Below are 26,391 nucleotides of genomic sequence, written 5' to 3' on the forward strand. Positions count from 1 at the left end.
CAGTGTTCCACGGAGAGGTTCCCCAGGGTAAATAAATAAGAAATAAATAAGAAGTAAATAAGAAATAAATAAATAAAATATATATGAGTATTATCAACTTGTTTTCAGTTAAAACTGACATCACTTATATTTTCAATTCTCATAAAGTCTGTTAACGTAGGATTATTTATGATTGTATTTACAAGTAAAATGCGTATATAATAATTCACTGATTAAGTTAAGTAATTCTTTGTTGAATATTTTTGTGTGTTGGTAGGCGTCTTTTGTTTTTATAAGGCTATAAACTTCAGTTTTACAGCAATACAACGTACGTTGCGACACGTCAGACGGACAGACGATTTCCGTGGCAGAAAATGTTGATTTATTCGGTTCAGTACCCGGAACGAATTAGAATAAACGTACTTTAGCATTGATATGTAAATGAGACATGGTACAGTGGTTCAGGGTGGGTCATTTGAATAGGGAGTGGCACATGCAAATAAGAGCCTGCTCATGTTTAGGACACTGAACAGATTGGGGTTTGATGCCAATGAGCTGAGAATTGTATACTCTGGCTATGTTAGACCCACCCTCGAATATGCAGACACTATTTGGCATTCTAGTATTACTATGGAATTAGAGGCAATCCAAAAATGTAGAATCGTACTGGGTGATAGGTCTGAGAATTATAAAGATGACTCGTAATCAGGATTCCCTATCTGACAGGAGATTGCAGCATAGCTATTAATTTGCTAAAGGGCTCAAAATCAATTTCCACACTAGCCTTCAGTCAAGTCCCACGCGCCTATACCCGGACCATCTGGACACGTAACGTACCCTGGATGCTGGCACGTAAAAAGACAAGCACGAGCGGCAAAGCCGCGAGGGCCTTTACTATCTCGTGGAACTATAATAACTTATTCATTTATTCACGTAATTAAATCAAGCAATATAAACCAATCATCTAACGGTGGTCTGCGGTTACCAGCAACAGCACGCGCGCCATGGCTGTCTGGCACCAGACGACGGCTGCATGATATACGTTAGTAATTCTGCATTTTTATTGGTCAATTCACAACGGGTAATGCATTATGCATGTCTACCAAATCGGTAGACAAATGTAAAGAAAAACATAAGCGTTCTCCACGAGATGGTAAAGGCCCTCGCGGCTACGCCGCTCGTGCTAGTCTTTTTACGTGTCAGCATCCGGGGTGCATCACGTGTCCGGATAAACGTGTGGGACTTGACTAAAGGCTATTTCCACACTAGCATCCTTGTTCCCCCAACACGGTTAGAGTCATGACAGATGTCCAAGGTAAAAAAATAAAATTAAAAAAAAAGTTTAAAAAAAACCCAGTTCCCTCTTTTATCGATGTTTTAAATAATTATGTTATCTCCCACTTATCCAAATGTATCCACAACTATTTTTACTTCTTCAGTGTGTGTATTAAGGCGTTCATCGTTCTTATTGTTTTTGTCTTAAATGTTTTAATATCCACTGTTTTATTTCATATATTCGTATTTTTATTTACTACCAATGTTAATTGTAGTTTCTTTGTTTGCATATGTACCACACTTTTAATTTGGCCTCATGGCCATAATTAGTCTGGATATAAATGATTATATAACCGACATACAGATCCTTGTCATTTGATTGGTGGAACTCACATCACGTGATATTCGTTATTGCTCCCATTCATGCCGAGCCTCAAAAAGTACTATCCGCCCATGGGGAATGGGAAATACTATTCAACAGTTGGGGTCACGACGCGCCATTTGTGTGCAAATGCATGCAGCTGGTGTGCGCGTTTAGCATTGCGCGTAGCGCGTATTGTTCCAAAGAGCCAGCGATACAGCGTTGAGTTCAAACATTTTCGTGAAGGGGTGGTTTGGAAGAGAGAAATGCATTTTCTTCTAGTTTTGTATTGGAAAAAAATTGTTCAAATATATCAAATGACAAGGATCTATATGTCAGTTATATAAATCAAATATTGAGTGGCTTTAAATTGTGAAATGGGAGGAATATTATTGCTCGGTAAAATCTGGACTTTTCCAGTTCACTCGGCTTCGCCTCGTGAAATGGAAAAGTCCAGATTTTACCTTGCGATAATATTCCTCCCATTCCACGTGTTTGAAGCTAGACCACTTCATGCTTGCGAGCAGCAACGACAACCCACAATTTTAACACCAGTATATTTGTCAAGTTTTGTTATTAAATTGCTACCCTAGCCTGAAGGATTTGTCTTGCATAGCTCAGGTGTACGTTTCCACTTTTCCAAAAAATGGTTTTTGTGTTTTTTTGTATCTTGCAGTCATTACAGCAATGGGATTAAACAAAACATGAAACGTTGTACGAAGATTCAACAGCTATAACAACTGTGAAGGAGAGTGATATCTCATGGTTTAATACTCTGTATAACAAAATGCTTATAATGAATCTAATAATCTGAATAGCGAATTGTTTTAAATAGGACCATTGGAAAGGCTCTTATGCCTAAACGATACTTCTGTAATGTATGCTTACATCAAGTCTGTAAGGTTGAAAATATTGAACGATTGTAAATAAAACACTGGGCCATCATGCCCAGTTGCTGCTGTACACAGAAATACCAAAATCAAGTTGATTTGTTTGTTTATTGTGTATAATGCTGTTGAAATGATAAGGGGTTTGAGTTTGAGTTTGAGCTTTACTGCAAATTTTCCAGCTTGATTAATATTTCCCTGCTCATTTGATTTAGTTGCGAAAACCTGTCTTGCTTTGGATGGAACAAAAAGTGTTTTTTTAACCACTGAATCCGACATTTTTAGGTGAACCTTACACGTTTAAATACGAGATTGTCTTTGAATCTTCAGTGTTTATTGCATTATTACAATATTTTTTCAGCGCATTTTTCTATAAGCGACCAAAGTTAAATGTTCTCCTGAAGTCTTCACGGACTTCTCAGTTTATAAAATAATAAAAATAAAACCATGAGGGAAACCGACTTAGTGTATTATAATAATTTAAAGGTTTAAAAAAAAATATAAAGGATATCAATAAGACCATTCAGTGTGGTTACAAGATGCTAGGAATCTGTGTCACTCGTGTTCCTGAACAAGAGTAATTTTCTCTCCCAGTGTGTCTCCCCTAGGGTCCTGACTAATTCCATCTGACAGGCAGACGTCAGGTAGTCTCGGATGTTTTCGTCGACATTCTCTCGCATAGTGAGCTCTGTGAATCGCCACGAATTCTCGATACCGACTTTCCGCACCCGACGCAGGGCCGACTTGTAACACTTCCAGGGCTGGGGCTCCACGAGTAGGTACCTGGACAAGCGTGCGGCCTCCGTCAGGAATTTGCGCAGTCCGGCATCGCCGTGTTGAAGGTGGATCCACATGGTGATGGAGAAGCAGCACACCAGGTCAAATCTGTCGATCGTCTCCGAGTCTCTTGATGACAAGAATTCCGTCAGGTTGGATTGTCTCGAGGCATCGCACATGAAGTCCACTGTGCGATAGGCAATGTTTTTGGGGAAAGAATTGGACTCGTGTGCACGGAAGATGAGTGTTTCGTCAATGTCGCATCCCAGAACATTGACTGATACACTGAGCGAATCTCTTGAAAGATGAGACATTTCAGCAGTGTTTGAAATGTCATCATTAGCTTCATCAGTTGATGCTGCATGTGTGAGACTGTCCTCTGTTTCTTCTGCTTGACTGAGATTTGGCTTAGTCAGGTGCAGGTATAATGCCTCGGTCAGATTCTGTAAAACCACATAAATGTTATTAGAATATTATTGGACTTTTGTTTAATACGTACTCGACACAAGTTAGTAATATCTTAGTGATATGGCAAGTTAATATTTATATGGTGTTGGCCTAGTACAGGTACGTGCATGATGAGGGCGCTACACGATCTGCCAGCTTAAGAACGGAATAACTTTGGACTGGATCATGGCTAATTAAAAACTTTGCTATTTTGCTATTTAACAAATGACATTAGGCCCTATATGAAATTCATAAAAAAGTTACTCATAAAAGAATGCTCTCGTGAGGTTGCAGAGGTCATTTTAAAAGCATTAATAACTGAAAACGTTATCGTAACTGAAACGAAACCAGTATTATTGGAATTTCTATTGTGTTCCAACCCATCAAAAGTTTTTCGTTCGGCAAGTTCGACAACAACATTACAATGGACAACTAACAGTGTTGGCCTGCTGCACTGACATGGGCGTCGCCAGGATTTATTCGGGGGGGGGGAGCAAAGCATATTTTCTGCCCAAAATTCCTTAAGTTTTTCAACATATTCTCAATTTGTCATTTTTCCGAGAATGGGCAGGGGAACGTCTGCCCTAACCCCCCCCCCCCCCCCCAATCAAGTTAACGGTAATCCTTACTTTTAGGACACCTCTATTTTTTACGAGTTCTGTTCAAAACTGACTTTTGCAGATGTCCGTCCAGTACCAAAGTGACTTTTGCAGGCTAAAGCAGTCTTTAGAAGTCAAGAAGGTGTCATTGCCAATTGTTCAGATGTGCCAAGAAGTATCAGAATGTCAATTTTGAGTGTCATTTAGTCAACTGTTTTGGTGAGTCTTTCCCTTCCTATATAGGAACGGGGTCCTAAAAGTAAGGATTACCAAGTTAACAGCAATATGGCTTCACACCCCCCCCAGAAATGGGGGGGGGGGGGGGGGGGGGAGGGAAAGAAAGGAGGGGAGCGCTCCCCCCCCCCCCCCGCGACGCCCATGTGCACTAGTCTAGTATCTGCGGCGCGGATTGCCAGACAACACTGTCAATCAACAATGACAATGTGACAACCAAATAATTTACCCCTGCATTGCATCCAACATCCAGTACTGCAACGTTCCTCTTTCTCCCTACATTACTTATGACTCTCAAAAGGTCATCTGGTAGGAACCGTATTCGCTTCTCTGGTGGATTAAAGGAATAGTAATTGATGAAATTTCCGAATGGAGCCGCGCCAGGATGAAAAGTGCCCACGGGCGCAGCCATTTTAATTTTTTAGACTGGATATCTGCCACAACAAATGGGGTATTCGAATGTTTTTTGCTTTATCTCCGAACTTCGGCGTCAGCTGTAGCTAGCTCCATATTTTTTATATCCCTGACTTGAAAGATTTCAGTTGAGCATTTCACAATTTTCTGATATGGAGACACCAGATTATTTCACAACAGGCCAACGGTTGGCGTCTTTTATTGGGGTTTAACGCATAACGATTCTTATAAATCTTTGACTGGAGACAAAGACTAAGCCGGAACGAAACAGGCGTTTCGTAAACTAAAAATGATCTGCACGTGTCACATGCACATCCGTACCGTGCAGATTTGATCGTGTAGGGGAAAACCCGCGTGTGAAATTAATTCGCTAATTAATTTAAAGCTGTCGATTCGGCGGTGCTGACTGCAGTAGCTCAAATTCCTAAGATGTTGCCTGGCAGAAATAGAAGAAGAGGCCAGTAAAACTGAAGCAAGATGGACACTCGCGATGACGAGTGGCATCGAACACGGCGACGTGCTCGTGCCATGCATCATCCGATGGCGACAGAACGCGACTTTCATGACTTTGCTAGGATGCCCGGTACGTGTAGCGTTATTTTACTCGCTTCCTTCAGTTTCCCAAAAATATTATTCTGCCTTGAACTTATTTAGTCATGCATTGGTACCGTGACCTTAGTAAAACTTTATCTGGAAGTCATGTGACATATTTTTTTATTGAAGTGGAGGCCGGTGACGGGCGGGAAGTCATAAAAAGATGGTGTCCGGAAATTGGGCACAAATTTGTGCCGAAACTTTATTTAATATTTTAAGTCCTTCAGTCCTTGCATCACAATAGGCTCTTGATTTTGTTTTTTGCTCATATTGAACCTGTGTTTACTTTCAAGATGTCAGCCTGGCTTTCAGAAATTGAAAACTAATGAAATTTTTTAAATCAGATGATAAGTGGAGGGATATGGAGTAATTGCAGAATACCCCACCTGTTTGTTTGTGGTATGCCTAATCCCACGTAAAGCACTGTCTTCCCAACCAATTCCAACAAACCCTGGTGTTGGAGTTTTGCTGGTTGGGGATCGTTAGGGTTAAAAGGCGCGATTGTTGTCTTTAACAAGGTGAAATATCTCCAATTTTTCATCCGTTGTAAAAAATTCAAAAGGTTTTCAATTTCTGAAAGCCAGCCTGAAGTCACTTTATGTTTATGGAATCTTTAACCCTAACTCCCTAGGGGGTGTGTAAAATTATATTGAAATTGGAGGATTCAGGACTGTTAGGAAATGGTACACAATACATGAAGACACCATGTTGAATATCAACATGTTGAATATCAATAAGGCAGGGTTTTGTTTTATGAGGGAAATTATGGGGTAAACTTTCACAGGCAGAGAATGGTCTGAACTGCTGCTGTAAACTAGCACGACTCTAACCGCTAAAACAGGTAAGAAAGTTGCAGCAAAATATATAATTCAAAATTACAACCTAAATAAACTCTTGCCTTTGCCTCCGTCCATAGCCAGTTTCAAACACTTTTTTTTATAAACCCCAACGTACCTGGATCCATCAAAATCCATCCCCCTGTTTCGGGGGATTTTGGCGGATTCAGGATACCTCCATATTGCACAAAATGGGGGATTTTGATGGATTCAGGATTGTAAGCCAGAACTGCAGGATTTTGATGGATTCAGGATACCTCCATATTGAGCTGTTGGGGGACTTTGGTGGATTCAGGATCTCAACAGATTAACTCTTTGGCTATGTTTGTGGTCAAGTAAATACTGCTTGTAGCCCTGCCAGGTCTGTCACATGCTGTACAAAAATGTATGTACTGGGTGGTTGGGAGCTTGTGACTGCGGCTTATTAGGCCTCAGCATATACAATGGATTATGTACATAACCCATCCAGACAAAGCAATGCTGGGGTCGGACAATGGCTCATTGAAATAGCCCTTCCAGACATTAATGCAAACATCATAGTATACATAATTACCCACAGCTCAAGTTGAAAGGAGAAACAACCCACATCGTATCCACCAGCAGTTGAACCATGCATTGGTGTATTTTGATGGATCCTATGCAACAACACACATCACAATCTTCATGCAAGCGTGGTATCCTGAATCCGTCAAAATCCACCAGAAATTTAGGTGATCAATGGATTTTGAAGACTCTATGGAAAAACATGCAGTAATTTGTTTTATGCCACCATGGTATCCTGAATCCGCCAGAATCCATCGAGACTTTTGCTGGTGGACTTTGGCGGATTCAGGACGCCTCCAGTATCTACACTGGGGGATTCTGATGGACTCAGGATACCAGCATTTTTTGCGGGATTCAGGATTTCGGCGGATTCAGGATACTTTCTAGTAAAAGAGCCCCAGGAGTTAGAGTTAATACCAGCCGAGCACAAATTGGGTCAAAAAGTCCAAACAAATCAAAATAATATAAAATCCAATGATTTTGTTAAACAATTTTACTGCACGTTTTGTGAAACACCACTCTAGCTATGTTTATGGTATGTACCTAGCACGAGTAGTACTGAGAATCTCCTTATGGAGCTTGCATGCCTGTGGGAGGCAGTTGGAGGATTTGCAGGATTGAGATTGCATCCTAGCAAAAATGCCTAGGGAGTAAGGGTCAAAGGAAAAGTAAAATGTCTGAAAAATACATTCAAGTGACACTACTTTCCTTTAGACCCCTCTCACACCAATACGTGAAGCCATTTCGTGGCCACTTCGAGGTGTCAGTGGGCGCAAAAGTTTAAAAATCTAAGTAACCACAAAATGGAATCAGATCTCACGGGTTGCCACGAACTAACCACAAATTAAGGACGTGTCGATTCCTTCCGTGGGCCGATTCTCATGGATGCTCCACGGATTACCCTAAAAGTTTTTGGATATGTTGAAAAACTGAAATGTGTGCACTTCAGAAATTAATTGCCGAATTGAAAACGTGTTCAATACGGCTTATTTGAAGTACTCACGTAGTGTTCTCGAGGTTGGGCTGAAGTTACATCGGATTTTACGGGATTGATTGTTGGCCTGTTTTACGGCCATTTTCATTACGTGGTACTCGATAGTACTATGAAGTGTCCACGAGTTGGCCACGAAGTGTTCCCGGACTACACGTAGTGCTCTCAAGCTGGCGCCAAATTCATCACGGGACGGGATGCAATCGGGATGGCCGCGAGATGTCTCCGGCATGCAGTCCGTGAATTCCAGGAAACGGATACGAGCACCGGTTGGTCCTGCGGTGTTTCCGAGGTGGCCACGGATTATTCACGAAGTAAAAATGGGTACCACAAAATAAAAACGTGCTGGCCTCAAAAAAAAAACGACCAAAAAACGGAGACCTCAGATACTGTTGAAGAAATTGCATTTTCGAAGTGACCTCGCACTGGTCTTGGATTGGTGTGGGAAAAATGCACAGCTTAAGCCATATTTTACCTTTTTATTTCTTTCCGTTCTTTTTTTGTTTGGTATTCTAAAGCGTTTCTCCCTTCCCTGATTTGGATTAACAGGTGGCATCTGGTGGTACGTGGAAGAACTGAAGCAACAGGGTAATGACATCATCCACCACAATCCGAGAGAGGCCGTCGGTCTGTACACCAAAGCCATGGAGATTGATGAGAATCCAGAGCATCCGTTTGATCTACTGACGCCGCGAGAGAAGGCGATGTTGCGCAGCAATCGCTGCACAGCGCTGATGAAACTCCAACAGCTTGGCCCGGCCTTTGAAGATGCAATAGAGTGCATTAGAATCGACCCAACATTCCAAAAGGTGAGGCCATGGAATATACATGTCGATGTGCATATTCGAATTTTCAAATTTAGAGGGCCTGCCAATTTGATCCAAGCACAATTTTTCATTTTTGAAAGGCCGGGCCAATGTTTATAATTATAATCATGTATAAAGGTTATTACAGTAGGTAAGCAGTTCTAATAACTAATATTGCATGGCTTTGAGGGGGATACAAGAAATATTGCATGAGCTATAACAATGTTGCATGAGTCGAAATATGTATTGTTATAACGAGCGCAATATATTCTTGCATCCCCGAAAAAAAGCCATCCATTATTATTGTTTCTATTAGGCTGACTTGATCCACAAGAAATACATTTCTGGACCGTTTTATTTCTTAAATTTCTTCGAATTAGTCTTTGCTTACCGAAGTAAATTTTGCGTCGCTCGAAGCTGCTATTGTAGTTGTTGACAACAACAGCCTGCTGTGCACTTCGTCCGCATGCAGGTGCGACAGTACCACGCACTACACTCTGTTGACCAGAGGTGGCAGCAAGTCATTTTTTGCAAGTCCAAGTCAAGTCACAAGTCATTGTTTGCAAGTCCAAGTCAAGTCACAAGTCATTAGGGCCAGTCACAAGTCAAGTCACAAGTCATTAAGTCCAGTCACAAGTCAAGTCACAAGTCATTTGGTCTAAACACAAGTCAAGTCACAAGTATCTTTGTCCAAGAACACGTCAAGTTGCACATTATTTTGTCCAGCTGTAATAAGCTAAAAGAACCTAACGTCAACTTACGAGTTATTTTGAACATGCCTCCTTAATTCCCCTTTTTCAATGTGTTGCTATTACTATTCTTGTAGTTTATTACATATCTGTCGGATATTAGCCCTTTGTAATAAATTTACTTTACATTGTAGAAATAAATGTTGAGATGACATGAAAAAAAGACTTCACTCACTCGATTACATGTAGTATACTAACACTTTATTGTTCAATTTTCATGTATACTAAACGCCTACCAATGGGTTATGCTATCCGGTATTTTACATGCAATTGACAAAGGCCTGCTTTCTTTTCATGAAAGGTTCCTTTCAAAGTTTGTTCAACCATTACATTACGCAAGAGACTTGGTCATTGAAAACTGTGTAGTTTGTTGTGACAGTCGTATTGAAAACTTTTGAAACTAGTGGGAACTATTCATTTCACTGGATTTAGCGTCTGACTTGGGTTTGTAACAAGTCATTTTTTGCAATCCCAAGTCAAGTCACAAATCATTGTTTGCAAGTCCAAGTCAAGTCACAAGTCAAAGCTGGTATTTACAAGTCAAGTCACAAGTCACAAAAATAGCGACTCGAGTCCGACTCGAGTCCAAGTCACATGACTCGAGTCAGCAACTCTGCTGTTGACTGGTTGACAACTGTCAATTTCTACACTCTAGGTTGTGCTAGATAAAGTTTCTTCTGTTACAGAAGAAAGTTTATTTAGTTTCGATCAATGCGCATGCGCCTTTATTTTGCATATGAAGTGAGACATTCCCATACCTCAAGGTAACCTTTGTTTAATTTGCATTCTTCCCTTATAAGTGCTCAGACGCAAGGTACTTGTATGTCATAAATCCACTACTCATGAACCAAAGGTCAATTGGTTGGACTTGCTCCTCATTATCAGGGTTACTGGCGTGCTGCCACTGTCATGAAGCAGATGGGCAAGGAGGATGAAGCTTTGGAGGCCCTCATCGACGGCTATCCCAAGATTCTAGGTGACAACAAGGAGGCTGTTGACTTCCGCTTCAACTTTGTCTATGAGATCACATTTCTGACTGTTCAACTGTGGGGTGAGTTTTTGCTCTGGTTGCGCCACAGATCTCTATTCGTGAATTGTCATGAATTTCTTAACTGGAAGTTTTTATGTGCAATGATTTACATGTAGGCTTTCAAATGTAAATGTACATTGCACATTTAAAGGTAAGGCACAACATTTGCTTTTGCTGTCATTTTCAGAAATGGACGGATTTGGGGGTTAGCATTGTATACCACATTAGCATTCCAGTGAGCATTTTAAAGTTTTGCATTCATCTAGACAGCCCTGTGGTTGCGAAGGGCGATTTCTAAAGGTTATGTAACACTTTATTTTGAATGAAACTACATGTACACACACATGTTTACGTTGGCGGGCAAAATCTTGGAAAATTAATTTCTTCCGTTTTGAAGACCGTATCTGCATGCAACTTTCAGGGTTTATTTCCCTTATAATGATCCAAGTGTGTGCTAAAAATCGTTGTGACATGTTCTTTACTTTTCGTTGAAATTGGAAAAATAGGCCTGTCTACGTGCATATTTGAAAGCTGTAACGCTGGTGTTAGCAATGTCTTTTAATCTTTTTAAGCCTCACAAATATTAATAAGGTTCCTACCCATTATGGTGTGCAGTAAAAATTTGCATAAAAGCCTCCTTCACAAGTTATTAATTGATAAATATCAGCCTTTTTGCCGGCTTCCATTGGTCGATACCGAGACCCACGCCAAGTCACTCCTGGTGACGTTAATGAATATGCAAATATACCCGTCATTATTGTGCTGTGCCAGGCGAAAATTGGTCAACCGTAGCGCCTATGGTGCTATGAAAACCATGCAAGTGGGTTGGGTCGAAAAACTACTTGTCAAGATTTTCCTTAGAGATATTTTGAGCTGTTACACAAGCATTAACACCAACAGATTAAGCTGAAATGCGGAATATACTTAGATGATATAAGTGTTCAACTATTCGTGAAATAACAACTTTCGTAAATTCCTAGAAATTGATATAAATACATAGATTTGGGGACATTTTCGAACGATTTCTTCCAGACTTGAAGGTCTGCTTTACCAGTAACCAGTATTGAGGTTTAGGCATGGATGACGGCGATTTTTTCACTGACATGAAGTTTAGAATTACTCTTTCCGTTATAATGTAACATTTCAATCATACTGAGCATATTTTTTGAGAAATACAATGTTCAAATGGCCATGTTTTGGGGGGTTCACGAATTTCACTGCTGTGTTACAGCGTCTAAGTAAGTAATCAGATTAGCATTACTTGACAACCAGCCAAGCTTCACCCGCGCAACCATATATGGCTGTAGATACCAGGAAAACCCCCCCCAAGAAAACAGGCTGTTCTCGTGATCTGGTTCCCTGACCTGACACTTCAGATGAAACAGAACAATTTATAGACATCTGGGAATTGTCAGGCAAGGCAACTAGACTAGCCAGCTTGCCCCGTCCTGTTCACAGATATGTTATCGATTGCAAACAAAATGGGGACTAACTAAATTTGGTCCATTTGGGGCAGTATTTTTTCCCAATGATGGTTGGTAAAATTGATACAAAATTCCACTTTTCTTGCAAATGACAACATATTCCCAGGGTGCAACACTTTCACAGGGTGCTTGAGGCTATTATTTACCTACTTTCAAATAAGGTATTTTCCAATAACTTGGCAGTTTGGTCATCCAGGGGTCATTTGAGGTCGTCGTATAAAAATGCACAAAATTTGAATTATCTTATGCACACAAAACATAGGGATAGACCACGGAAAAAAGCGACACACGCGATTTGCAGATGACTTGTTTTTGTCTATTGCATTCATAAATGGCACAAAGTCTGTTGAACAGATTCAGTCAAAGGATGACCTTGGAAGCTCTATACGGAAATTGTTATAATTTGCATGACTAGGGCTGTGTTGTTTGAGTTTCAGTTGGGAAACCGACCTAACAATTTACTTTCGAGAACGGTTTTATAATCCTTCCTAAGCGGATTACGTTGACGGTGCTCGTTGACGTTAGGATTAATTTTTCCGTGGTCTTGATTCATTAACCGTGAGCAGGACTGTAACCTGATGAAGTTTTAGCACTGTGAATGCTGTATTTTCTGAGAAAACAATATTCTAGGATCTTGATTTCAATTCGAAAAGTTGCCGAGTCGTGTTTTGAATTGCGGCCAAAATCAGCATCGGGGCCACGTTCTCATGCAGCCGATTGCAGCTACGTGATGTAATGCACTGAACCGATGAACAATAGCAAACGGGCACACCCATTCACGGATTCGCCGAATTACAAACCAGCTAAATTTCCAAATGTGTCAATTGATGCATCTTTGGAAATGGCCTTCTTTTATTGTTTTCTTCAAAATGACAACATGCCAAAAAGAATAATTTACAGGGAGTTTCTTGCCATCACCATTTTTGAACTACATGTACGGTATAATTAAGTTTTTCAACAATAATTTTGTCAGTTACTTTTTGCATAGCTGCAAATGATCTACTCTATCTTTAAAAGAAAGCCATCTTGGGTTCAATAATTAACTGCCACACACCTGCAGTGTCCCGTTGCAACTATTTTGGTTTTTCTTCTTCTTTTTTTTCGTGCAGATAAGTGGAAGAAGTCACAGTTCCTCTTCAGACTTCTGGACGTCGCTACATCCGTGTGGACTGAAGTTGTGCAACGCCTGGCCAAGAACAAGGAGTATCAGGTATAAAACCAACCCTTCATTCATTTTGATCAGTGGATTCAAGCTGCGTTGCTAAGGAAGTTCAGACGTGCTGAATGCATTTTAAAGATATAGTTTATCATTTGTAATTTGTGCATTTTGTTCGTTTGAAGCAACAAAAGTGTTCAAAATCTAATGAAGGATACCGAACAACTAACCCGATGAAGTTTCAGCTAAGCTTCAGCTGTATATTCCGAGAAAAACAGCATTTTAGGATCTCAATTTCAAATCAAAAGTTACTGAATCATGTTTTGAATTGTTTTGAATTGCAGCTATACGCGACGTCGCGCACTGATCTGACGAATTATAGCAACCGCACGCGCGTGTGCGTCGTGCCAGTGCTTGCGCACGCTTCGCCGAATAACAAAACTAACTACTAATTTAAATTTTCCTACGGTGCGTCTTAAGACAAACCGTTGGAAAGGCCTTCTTTCGTTGATTACTTCAAAATGGCAGCTTGCCAGAAAGAATAATTTCACAGGGAGTTTAGTTCCTATCTTTCAATCAAGTTTGTTTTTCAACAATAATTAAGCCAGTTACTTTTCAGATGGCTGCAAATGATGGACTATAGCTTCAAGTTTAGTGAAATCGAACCTACTGGTACATGTAGAACGACTTTCCAGTGAAGACGAGTTTCCTTTCCTAGTCTTCGTTACCCATCTCGGCAGACATGTGGGTTGGGTTTTCAGTCCCTACATTGTACCTGATGCCATGGCTTTTCCCTGGAATATCCTCTCACCTCTAAAACTTAAGATATCTTTGTCTTCTCCCGATTTCTTCAGGAATTTGATCTAGAGTGCTTGCACACTTTAGAAGAATCCGTGGTTTCATTTCTCCCAATAAATAATGTAAATTGCAGAACAAAAATTCTCTACCCTCCTTTTTTAACAGGGTCTGCATCTGGTGTTCCTCCGCGGTGGTACTCAGTCGGGCAAGACATTTGAGATTGGGCAAGGCGGTGCAGCCAAGGGCTGTGACACATCCGGTATAGACCTCCGACCCTTAGTCCGGTAAGTTCCTTTTTGGGCCACAGAATATGAAACTGACGTTTTGTAGGCAGTTTACGTTAGATCTTGAAACAACAGTTTGGGAGATTTGATATTAACCATTTGAGAAAAGTGAAAAATTTTCATGGTTATGAAACTTTAAAGAATAAGACACCAAGATCAACCGATTTGGTCCAGTATTTTTTGTTCTAGAACCTATTTTGTGAAACAAAGTCAAGAGTCATTTTGTACCGATGCATGACTAAACCGCAGCCTAGAATTGACTTATTTGGATGGTGGGATCATTGTAGTAATACCCACATGCAAGATGTGTGCTTCACAAAATAGTTTCTGAAGCAAAAACTGCTGGACTGAATCGGTAGGTCTTGGTATCATATTTCTTCTAAACGGAATTTCTGTCCATTGGTAGAGGTGGTTTGAGTCTCCAGGTAGTGGAGGTACCGTATGCCGCTCCGTTTCCGTTGTTGCTGGTGCTGCTGCTGTTCCTGTTGTTCTTGTTAGCTGTTCCCAATTTCAATTGGGAACAGCTATTGTTTTCGTTAAAGTTTTTTTTTTTCCTTTTTTTTTTTTTGGCTTTTCCGCAAAGTTGCGGAAAAGCCTTTGTTTTTGTTCTCATTTTTTTTTTTTTTTTGGCTTCTTCTTTTTGTCGCCTAAACCCCATAGACTTTGTGCACGTTTTTTCTCAACGCCACTTTTGGCATTAATCTTTGTCATACATCATTCAAAGTTAGCATAAGCATAGTCCCTATAGCAAAGATGTGTCCCGAAGATTGACGTCATGGTGACGTCATCGACTAATTTATTATAGATTTTTGAATATTTAATTTTTCCCATAGACTTTGTACACAGAAATTTAAAAAAAATTGTTGATTTGCAAAGGGCATTTTTGACTCTTTGCCAGTAGTTCGTTTACACCAATCTTTGTCCAAGCAACGACCCTAATTTAAACAACATTGTGTAATGATGACGTCATGATGACGTCATCAGGTGTGTATTTATAGGCAATTAAATTGTGACACTTTTAATATTCAAGAATGCATAAGAAATCAACCGTACGCGTCCGCAGCATTTTGTTGCTGGCAAGTGGTAGAATAGGTTGAGGTCTTTATTTCATTCAGTGTGCGTGAAATCACGTGACCCTTGCTTCCGGTCGAAAAAGGCCCAAACCGGAAGTGGCTTATCATTTAAAAGTGGTAATAGATATGAACTTGCTTTTAACGGTGTTAGTTTCTTGGCTGACAGTATTCTTCAAATCATCTACCGATGACGTCATGCAATTTTCGAGCGCCCTCTAGCGACAGGTTGAAAATTAGCAAAAATGTATTTTGAATAGATGTCTGTGGCGAAGTTTGTCGTAATCGCCTAAATATTGGTGTATATGATGACCTTGACCCACTTAAGACGTGTGCGAAGTTTTAGGCAAATGACGTCATCAGACCGGAAGTTACAATAAAAAGACCCGTTTTCATTTGAAAAATCAACCATGGCAGTTTTTATATTTGTTTTTACTTTAATTGTCGATTGAAGAGTAGGTCTAAAACATTTCAATGTTTCGAGGCGATAAGCAAACTCGAACATACCCTGCGCACGCTTAAAACTTCAGGTTGACAATACCTCTGCTTCAAAACATGCACAGGACAGGACGTCCACAATGTACATGTATATGTTCATGCACGTACGTTGTACATAGGCACATACATCGTATGTCAGTCAGCCTGCAGCGCACGTGTTGCTAAGGTCAAATCCTGTCCACAGTGACCGTTTTAGCCGATTTTCGGCTAAATTTGACAGATTTTATGTTCATGCATGCGCATAGACAGGGACGTATTATAGCACTCTTGGCATTAATCTTTTTCAGATATCATTGAAAGTTTGCATAAGCATAGTCCCTATAGCCAAGACGTGTCCCGAAGAGTGACGTCATGGTGACGCCATCAAGTGATTTATTATGGATTTATGAATAATTAATTTTTCTCATAGACTTTGTACACAGCTTTCTCCACAAGTCTTTCCCTATACATGTACAACACTGATATATCTTACTGAGTAGTTCTGAACTTCGGCTGAGAATTACTATGAGAAGGAAAAAGAAATTATATTTTTTTTACGCCTTTCATTTGATTGAAAATATTCCCAAGAGTTAGAATAGCAAGTAATATGTTATAAAAATGTTTCAGTTTAAAGGAAAATCACGCATTTAAAGGTGCAGTTTTTCTGCTGTGGGATTTTTAACCTATTGACTTTGTACACGTTTTCAAGCCACCATTTTCATATTTTGGCGATCTGGAATCGTCATCAAAGTTACAGCCAAGAAAGACCCTCATACAAAAATTATGCCAAGACTATGACATCATGATGACGTCGTCATCAAATGATTTATTATGGATTCATGAATAATTAATTTTTCTCATAGACTTTGTACACAGCTTTCTCCACAAGTCTTTTCCTATACAACACTGATATATCTTACTGAGTAGTTCTGAACTTCGGCTGAGAATTACTATGAGAAGGAAAAAGAAATCGTATTTTTTTACGCCTGTCATTTGATTGAAAATATTCCCAAGAGTCAGAATATCAAGTAATATTTGATAAAAATGTTTCAGTTTAAAGGCAAATCACGTATTTAAAGGTGCAGTTTTTCTGCTGTTGGATTTTTAACCCATTGACTTTGTACACGTTTTCAAGGCACCATTTTTATAACTTGGCGATCTGGAATCGTCATCAAAGTTACAGCCAAGGAAGACCCTCATACAAAAATTCTGCCTATACTATGACGTCACGATGACGTCATCACCTAATTATTTATTGATTTTTGAAAATTTACGTACATATTGTGAAGTCTTATATCTACAGAAATGTAAGTCCGATTGGGTTGAAACTTGGTATGTGGCTATACCAGGATGTGTTATAGATTAAAAATGAGGTGACGTGATGATGACGTCATCCTGAGATTTTATATGAATATTTATTTGTTCGGACCTTTTAGCCATATCTCCCGAACGCAACATGCAAAATGCAAAATTCTTTTGACAGATTTTATGTTCATGAATGTTCAGGGCATATTATTGATTAAAAAAAATCATAATGCGGAAAAGCCCTATGTTCTGTTGCAAACAGACATAGACCTCTAGTTTTTTTTTCTTTTCTTTTTCCACTTTTCCCCATAGGTTTTGTACACGTTTTTATTCTACAAGCCACTTTGGCAATTATTTTAAATCCGATCAACTTTAAACTCAGCATAGTTATTAATCATCATCTGAGGATGTGTGCCGAAACTTTTCGTCATGCTGACGTCATCACGTGATTTATTATAGAATTTTGAATATTTAATTTTTCCCATAGACTTTGTACACAGAATTGTTTTTAAAAATGTCAATTTTCAGAGGGCATTTTCGACTCTTTGCCAGTAATTCATTTACACCAATCTTTGTCCAAGCAAAGACCCTAATTCAAACAACATTGTGTAATGATGACGTCATGATGACGTCATCCGGTGTTTATTTATAGGCAATTAAATTGTGACACTTTTAATATTTAAAAATGCATAAGAAATCAACCGTACGCGTCCGCAGCATTTTGTTGCCGGCAAGTGGTAGAGTAGGTTGAGGTCTTTATTTCATTCAGTGTGCGTGAAATCACGTGACCCTTGCTTCCAGTCGAAAAAGGCCAAAACCGGAAGTGGCTTTTTATTTAAAAGTGGTAATACATATGAACTTGCTTTTAACGGTGTTAGTCTCTTGGCTGATAGTATTCTTCAAATCATTTACCGATGACGTCATGCAATCTTCGAGCGCCCTCTAGCGACAGGTTGAAAATTTGCAAAAATGTATTTTGAATAGATGTCTGTAGCGAAGTTTGTCGGAATTGCCTAAATATTGGTGTATATGATGACCTTGACCCACTTAAGACGTGTGCGAAGTTTTAGGTGTATGACGTCATCAGACCGGAAGTTATAATGAAAAGACCCTTTCTCCCTAGAAAATTCCTGAAAAATCAACCATGGCAGTTTTTATATTAGTTTTTACTTTAATTGTCTATTGAAGGGTAGGTCTAAAACAGTTCAAAGCTTCGAGGCAATAAGCAAACTCGGACATGCCCTGCGCACGCTTCAAACTTCAGGTTGACAATACCTCTGCTTGAAAACATGCACAGGACGTCCACAATGTACATGTACATGTACATGCACGTACGTTGTACATATCGTATGTCAGTCAGCCCGCGCGCAGCGCACGTGTTGCTGAGGTCAAATCCTGTCCACAGTGACCGTTTTAGCTGATTTCTGGCTAGCTTTGACAGATTTTATGTTCATGCATAGTCAGGGACGTATTATTGATAAAAACCAATCATAATGCGGAAAAGCCCTATCTTTTGTTGCAAACAGACATAGATCTCTACTTCTATGTCTATATCTCGTACAAACAGACCTGTTCCCAAAAATATATTTCCAATTTTATGTTTTCAGAACCCAACCAGCTTCTCTTCGGAAAATGTGTCCCGAACAAGACCATCACCGATTCATATTATAATTTCAATTTAATAGTAAATTTTTTTTAGAACAAATCATTGAATCATTGTGTACTGTGCAATAGACAATCAAAAACATGTTGGGAACAGCTCTGTGGTTGTTCACTCACAACCACATAGTTTTAGTTTTTTCCTTTTTTTTTTAGCTGTTTCGGTGTACACACCGAAACAGCTCTTGTTTTTGTTATTTTTTTTTTTCTCTTTTTTTTTTTTCTTCCACTTTTTTTCCCATAGGATAACACGTGTTTTCGTTCTACAACGCACTTTTGGACCTTTTTCAAATCCGATCGACTTCAAACCTGGCACACACTAAGACCACCATCTAAAGATGTGTGCCGAAACTTTTCGTCATGCTGACGTCATCACGTGTCACGTGACGTCATCCTAAAAGAGCATACTTTAAGGCCCTATATCTACAGAACCAGAAGTCCGATTGGGTTCAAACTTGGTATGCAAGTATTCCGGGACGTGTTATAGACGAAAATTGCAGTAACGTCATGATGACGTCATCGTGTGATTTTATTTAAATTATTCAATTTTTGGACCTTTTACTCATATCTCATACAAGGAATGTGGTAAATTCGAAATTCTTTTCGTAACAGGTTTGTTAGGTCATAGATAGATGCACAAAATTTCGTAAAATGTGTGACGTCATGATGACGTCATCAAAAACGTGATTTTTTGTTTCACATATAAGGGTATGTCCGATCGTTATGAATCTTGGTGGGTAGGTAGGTATAGATAACAGCATTCCAAATCTGAAATGACGTCATCATGACGTCATCACCTGATTTTTTATGAATTTTTTCAAATTTTAATATTTTCTTCAAATTTTGCAAAAATTATATAAAATACGGTCCGATCGACTTCAAACCCGGCACACACTTATACAACCATCTGAAGATGTATGCCGAATCATGACGTCATCATGACGTCATCACGTGTCACATGACGTCATCCTAAAACTGCATAGTTTAAGTCACTATATCCAGAGAACCTGTGGTCCGATTGGGTTCAATCTCGATATACAGATATTCCAGGAGGCGTTATAGACAAAGATTGCAGTGACGTCACGATGACGTCATCATGTGATTTTATATGAATTATTCAATTTTTGGACCTTTTACTCATATCTCATCAATGGAACGTGGTTAATTCGAAATTCTTTTTTGCAAAAGGTTTGTTAGGTCGTAGATAGGTACTGGTCGTAGATAGTTTTTTTTTTTTTTTTTTTACATAGGATGGACACTTTTTGTATAGAATATGCATGTACATGTTCATTCGACCTGGATGAAACTAATACGGCAGTCATTAATAAAACGTTCGAAACAGCTCAGTGTTTGTCCACAAACACATTTCTAGTTTTTTTTTTTGGCTTTTCCGCATTGTTGCGGAAAAGCCTTTCTTTTTGTTCTGATTTTTTTTCTTTCTTCTTCTTCTTCTTCTTCTTCTTTTTTTCCCAAAACCCCATAGACTTTGTACACGTTTATTCTACACACCACTTTTGGCATTAATCTTTGTCATACATCATTCTAAGTTAGCATAAGCATAGCCCCTATAGCAAAGATGTGTCCCGAAGATTGACGTCATGGTGACGTCATCGACTAATTTATTATAGATTTTTGAATATTTAATTTTTCCCATAGACTTTGTACACAGAAATTAAAAAATAATTGTCGATTTCCAAAGGGCATTTTTGACTCTTTGCCAGTAATTCATTTACACCAATCTTTGTCCAAGCAAAGACCCTAATTCAAACAACATTGTGGAATGATGACGTCATGATGACGTCATCCTGTGTTTATTTATAGGCAATTAAATTGTGACACTTTTAATATTTGAAAATGCATAAGAAATCAACCGTACGCGTCCGCAGCATTCTGTTGCCGGCAAGTGGTAGAGCAGGTTAAGGTCTTCATTTTATTCAGTGTGCGTGCAATCACGTGACCCTTGCTTCCGGTCGAAAAAGGCCCAAACCGGAAGTGGCTTATTATTTGAAAATGGTAATAGAAATGAACTTGCTTTTAACGGTGTTAGTCTCTTGGCCGATAGAATTCTTCAAATCATCTACCGATGACGTCATGCAATCTTCGAGCGCCCTCTAGCGACAGGTTGAAAATTAGCAAAAATGTATTTTGAATAGATGTCTGTGGCGAAGTTTGTCGGAATCGCCTAAATATTGGTGTATATAATGACCTTGACCCACTTAAGACGTTTGCGAAGTTTTAGGCAAATGACGTCATCAGACCGGAAGTTATAATAAAAAGAGTCTTTTTCATTTGAAAATTCCTGAAAAATCAACCATGGCAGTTTTTATATTTGTTTTTACTTTAATTGTCGATTGAAGGGTAGGTCTAAAACATTTGAAAGTTTCGAGGCGATAAGCGAACTCGAACATACCCTGCGCACGCTTAAAACTTCACGTTGACAATACCTCTGCTTCAAAACATGCACAGGACAGGACGTCCACAATGTACATGTACATGTACATGCACGTACGTTGTACATAGGCACATACATCGTATGTCAGTCAGCCTGCAGCGCACGTGTTGCTGAGGTCAAATCCTGTCCACAGTGACCGTTTTAGCCGATTTTCGGCTAACTTTGACAGATTTTATGTTCATGCATGCGCATAGACAGGGACGTATTATATCACTTTTGGCATTAATCTTTGTCAGACATCATTGAAAGTTGGCATAAGCATAGTCCCTATAGCCAAGATGTGTCCCGAAGAGTGACGTCATGATGACGTCATCAAGTGATTTATTATGGATTTATGAATAATTAATTTTTCTCATAGACTTTGTACCCAGCTTTCATCACAAGTCTTTCCCTATACAACACTGATATATCTTACTGAGTAGTTCTGAACTTCGGCTGAGAATTACTATGAGAAGGAAAAAGAAATCGTATTTTTTTACGCCTGTCATTTGATTGAAAATATTCCCAAGAGTTAGAATAGCAAGTAATATTTTATAAAAATGTTTCAGTTTAAAGGAAAATCACTAATTTAAATGTGCAGTTTTTCTGCTGTGGGATTTTTAACCTATTGACTTTGTACACGTTTTCAAGCCACCATTTTCATAACTTGGCGATCTGGAATCGTCATCAAAAATACAGCCAAGAAAGACTCTCATACAAAAATTATGCCAAGACTATGACATCATGATGACGTCATCATCAAATGATTTATTATGGATTCATGAATAATTAATTTTGCTCATAGACTTTGTACACAGCTTTCTCCACAAGTCTTTTCCTATACAACACTGATATATCTTACTGAGTAGTTCTGAACTTCGGCTGAGAATTACTATGAGAAGGAAAAAGAAATCGTATTTTTTTAAGCCTGTCATTTGATTGAAAATATTCCCAAGAGTCAGAATATCAAGTAATATTTGATAAAATCTTTCAGTTTAAAGGCAAATCACGTATTTAAAGGTGCAGTTTTTCTGCTGTTGGATTTTTAAATTTGTACACGTTTTCAAGCCACCATTTTTATAACTTGGCGATCTGGAATCGTCATCAAAGTTACAGCCAAGGAAAACCCTCATACAAAAATTCTGCCTAGACTATGACGTCACGATGACGTCATCACCTAATTTTTTTATTGATTTTTGAAAATTTACGTACATATTGTGAAGTCTTATATCTACAGAAATGTAAGTCTGATTGGGTTGAATCTTGGTATGTGGCTATACCAGGATGTGTTATAGATTAAAAATGAGGTGTCGTCATCATGACGTCATCCTGAGATTTTATATGAATATTTATTTGTTTTGACCTTTTAGCCATATCTCCCGAACGCAACATGCAAAATGCAAAATTCTTTTGACAGATTTTATGTTCATGAATATTCAGGGCATATTATTGATTAAAAAAAATCATAATGCGGAAAAGCCCTATGTTCTGTTGCAAACAGACATAGACCTCTAGTTTTTTTTTCTTTTTCCACTTTTCCCCATAGGTTTTGTACACGTTTTATTCTACAAGCCACTTTGGCAATTATTTTAAATCCGATCAACTTTAAACTCAGCATAGTTATTAACCATCATCTGAGGATGTGTGCCGAAACTTTTCGTCATGCTGATGTCATCACGTGATTTATTATAGAATTTTGAATATTTAATTTTTCCCATAGACTTTGTACACAGAAATTTAAAAAAAAATGTCAATTTTCAGAGGGCATTTTCGACTCTTTGCCAGTAATTCATTTACACCAATCTTTGTCGAAGCAAAGACCCTAGTTCAAACAACATTGTGTAATGATGACGTCATGATGACGTCATCCGGTTTTTATTTATAGGCAATTTAATTGTGACACTTTTAATATTAAAAAATGCATAAGAAATCAACCGTACGCGTCCGCAGCATTCTGTTGCCGGCAAGTGGTAGAGTAGGTTGAGGTCTTTATTTCATTCAGTGTGCGTGAAATCACGTGACCCTTGCTTCCGGTCGAAAAAGGCCAAAACCGGAAGTGGCTTATTATTTGAAAGTGGTAATAGATATGAACTTGCTTTCAACGGTGTTAGTCTCTTGGTTGATAGTATTCTTCAAATCATCTACCGATGACGTCATGCAATCTTCGAGCGCCCTCTAGCGACAGGTTGAAAATTTTCAAAAATGTATTTTGAATAGATGTCTGTGGCGAAGTTTGTCGGAATCGCCTAAATATTGGTGTATATGATGACCTTGACCCACTTAAGACGTGTGCGAAGTTTAAGGTGTATGACGTCATCAGACCGGAAGTTATAATGAAAAGACCCTTTTTCCTTAGAAAATTCCTGAAAAATCAACCATGGCAGTTTTTATATTAGTTTTTACTTTAGTTGTCGATTGAAGGGTAGGTCTAAAACATTTGAAAGCTCTGAGGCAATAAGCAAACTCGGAAATGCCCTGCGCACGCTTAAAACTTCAGGTTGATAATACCTCTGCTTTGAAACATGCACAGGACGTCCACAATGTACAGTACATGTACATGTACATGCACGTACGTTGTACATATCGTATATCAGTCAGCCCGCGCACAGCGCACGTGTTGCTTAGGTCAAATCCTGTCCACAGTGACCGTTTTAGCCGATTTGCGGCTAACTTTGACAGATTTTATGTTCATGCATAGTCAGGGACGTATTATTGATAAAAACAAATCATAATTCAGAAAAGCCCTATCTTTTGTTGCAAACAGACATAGATCTCTACTTATATGTATATGGGTCCAACAGATAATCAATATTGGGAACAGCTCTGTGGTTGTTCACAACCACAATTTCTAGTTTTTTTCCTTTTTTTCTTTTTTTTTTTAGCTGTTTCGGTGTACACACCGAAACAGCTCTTGTTTTTGTTATTTTTTTTTTTCTCTTTAGCTGTTTCGGTGTACACACCGAAACAGCTCTTGTTAGCTGTTCCCAATTTCAATTGGGAACAGCTATTGTTTTCGTTAAAGTTTTTTTTTTTCCTTTTTTTTTGGCTTTTCCGCAAAAAAGCGGAAAAGCCTTTCTTTTTGTTCTCATTTTTTTTCTTTCTTCTTCTTCTTCTTTTTGTCGCCTAAATCCCATAGACTTTGTACACGTTTTTTCTCAGTGCCACTTTTGACATTTATCTTTGTCATACATCATTCAAAGTTAGCATAGTCATAGTCCTTATAGCAGAGATGTGCCCCGAAGAGTGACGTCATCGTGACGTCATCGACTAATTTATTATAGATTTTTGAATATTTAATTTTTCCCATAGACTTTGTACACAAACATTTAAACAAAATTGTCGATTTTCAAAGGGCATTTTCGACTCTTTGCCAGTATTACATTTACACCACTCTTTGTCCAAGCAATGACCCTAATTCAAACAACATTGTGGAATGATGACGTCATGATGACGTCATCCTGTGCTAACTTATAGGCAACTAAATTGTGACACTTTTAATATTTAAAAATGCATAAGAAATCAACCGTACGCGTCCGCAGCATTCTGTTGCCAGCAAGTGGTAGAGTAGGTTAAGGTCTTCATTTCATTCAGTGTGCGTGCAATCACGTGACCCTTGCTTCCGGTCGAAAAAGGCCTAAACCGGAAGTGGCTTATTATTTGAAAGTGGTAATAGAAATGAACTTGCTTTCAACGGTGTTAGTCTCTTGGCCAATAGTATTCTTCAAATCATCTACCGATGACGTCATGCAATCTTCGAGCGCCCTCTAGCGACAGGTTGAAAATTAGCAAAAATGTATTTTGAATAGATGTCTGTGGCGAAGTTTGTCGGAATCGCCTACATATTGGTGTATATAATGACCTTTACCACCTTAAGACATGTGCGAAGTTTTAGGTGAATGACGTCATCAGACCGGAAGTTATAATGAAAAGACCCTTTTTCATTTGAATATTCCTGACAAATCAACCATGGCAGTTTTTATATTTGTTTTTACTTTAATTGTTGATTGAAGGGTAGGTCTAAAACATTTCATAGTTTCGAGGCGATAAGCGAACTCGAACATACCGTGCGCACGCTTAAAACTTCAGGTTGACAATACCTCTGCTTCAAAACATGCACAGGACAGGACGTCCACAATGTACATGTACATGTACATGCACGTACGTTGTACATAGGCACATATGTACATCGTATGTCAGTCAGCCTGCAGCGCACGTGTTGCTGAGGTCAAATCCTGTCCACAGTGACCGTTTTAGCCGATTTTCGGCTAACTTTGACAGATTTTATGTTCATGCATGCGCATAGACTGACGTATTATAGCACTTTTGGCATTAATCTTTGTCAGATATCATTGAAAGTTGGCATAAGCATAGTCCCTATAGCCAAGATGTGTCCCGAAGAGTGACGTCATGGTGACGTCATCCAGTGATTTATTATAGATTTATGAATAATTAATTTTTCTCATAGACTTTGTACACAGCTTTCTCCACAAGTCTTTCCCTATACACACTGATTTATCTTACTGAGTAGTTCTGAACTTCGGCTGAGAATTACTATGAGAAGCAAAACTCGGAAATCATATTTTTTTATGCCTGCCATTTGATTGAAAATATTCCCAAGAGTCAGAATATCAAGTAATATTTTATAAAAACGTTTCAGTTTAAAGGCAAATCACGTATTTAAAGGTGCAGTTTTTCTGCTGTGGGATTTTTAACCCATTGACTTTGTACACGTTTTCAAGCCACCATTTTTATAACTTGGCGATCTGGAATCGTCATCAAAGTTACAGCCAAGGAAGACCCTCATACAAAAATTATACCAAGTCTATGACGTCACGATGACGTCATCACCTAATTTTTTTTATTGATTTTTGAAAATGTACGTACATATTGTGAAGTGTTATATCTACAGAAATGTAAGTCCGATTGGGTTGAAACTTGGTATGTGGCTATACCAGGAAGTGTTATAGATTAAAAATGTGGTGACGTCATGAGGACGTCATTCTGAGATTTTATATGAATATTTATTTTTTTTGACCTTTTAGCCATATCTCCCGAACGCAACATGCAAAATGCAAAATTCTTTTTTGTTTTGGTCTGTTATGTAATAGCTATTCGCACAAAACTTGAAAAATGTGTGACGTCATCATGACGTCATCAAAATGCGATTTTTCAAAACTCCTATAAGGAAAGGTCCAATTGTCATGA

General features: G+C 38.8%; 2 protein-coding genes across 2 annotated transcripts in view; one reads left to right on the top strand and one right to left on the bottom strand.

The window, feature by feature from the left end:
• Positions 1–2,330: 2,330 nt before the first annotated feature.
• On the bottom strand, positions 2,331–5,185 carry LOC119722701 (pre-miRNA 5'-monophosphate methyltransferase-like). The gene is made up of 2 exons (XM_038192955.1): positions 4,789–5,185; positions 2,331–3,722 (listed from the first exon to the last, which is right to left on the bottom strand). Exons 1-2 carry the CDS (start codon positions 4,969–4,971, stop codon positions 3,045–3,047), a joined length of 861 nt encoding a protein of 286 aa, XP_038048883.1. The 5' UTR covers positions 4,972–5,185; the 3' UTR covers positions 2,331–3,044.
• A 100-nt stretch (positions 5,186–5,285) lies between these two features.
• The window catches only part of LOC119722700 (TPR and ankyrin repeat-containing protein 1-like), a 32,676-nt gene continuing 11,570 nt past the window's right edge, over positions 5,286–26,391 (top strand). Inside the window, exons 1-5 of the mRNA XM_038192954.1 lie at positions 5,286–5,556; positions 8,487–8,746; positions 10,378–10,543; positions 13,116–13,216; positions 14,126–14,244. Coding sequence (XP_038048882.1) covers positions 5,451–5,556; positions 8,487–8,746; positions 10,378–10,543; positions 13,116–13,216; positions 14,126–14,244 — 752 coding nt within the window. The 5' untranslated portion in view covers positions 5,286–5,450. The remainder of the gene's footprint in view (positions 5,557–8,486; positions 8,747–10,377; positions 10,544–13,115; positions 13,217–14,125; positions 14,245–26,391) is intronic.

This window comes from Patiria miniata, unplaced genomic scaffold (assembly GCF_015706575.1).
Source record: "Patiria miniata isolate m_02_andy unplaced genomic scaffold, ASM1570657v1 HiC_scaffold_16, whole genome shotgun sequence".
NCBI classification, from domain to species: Eukaryota; Metazoa; Echinodermata; class Asteroidea; order Valvatida; family Asterinidae; genus Patiria; species Patiria miniata.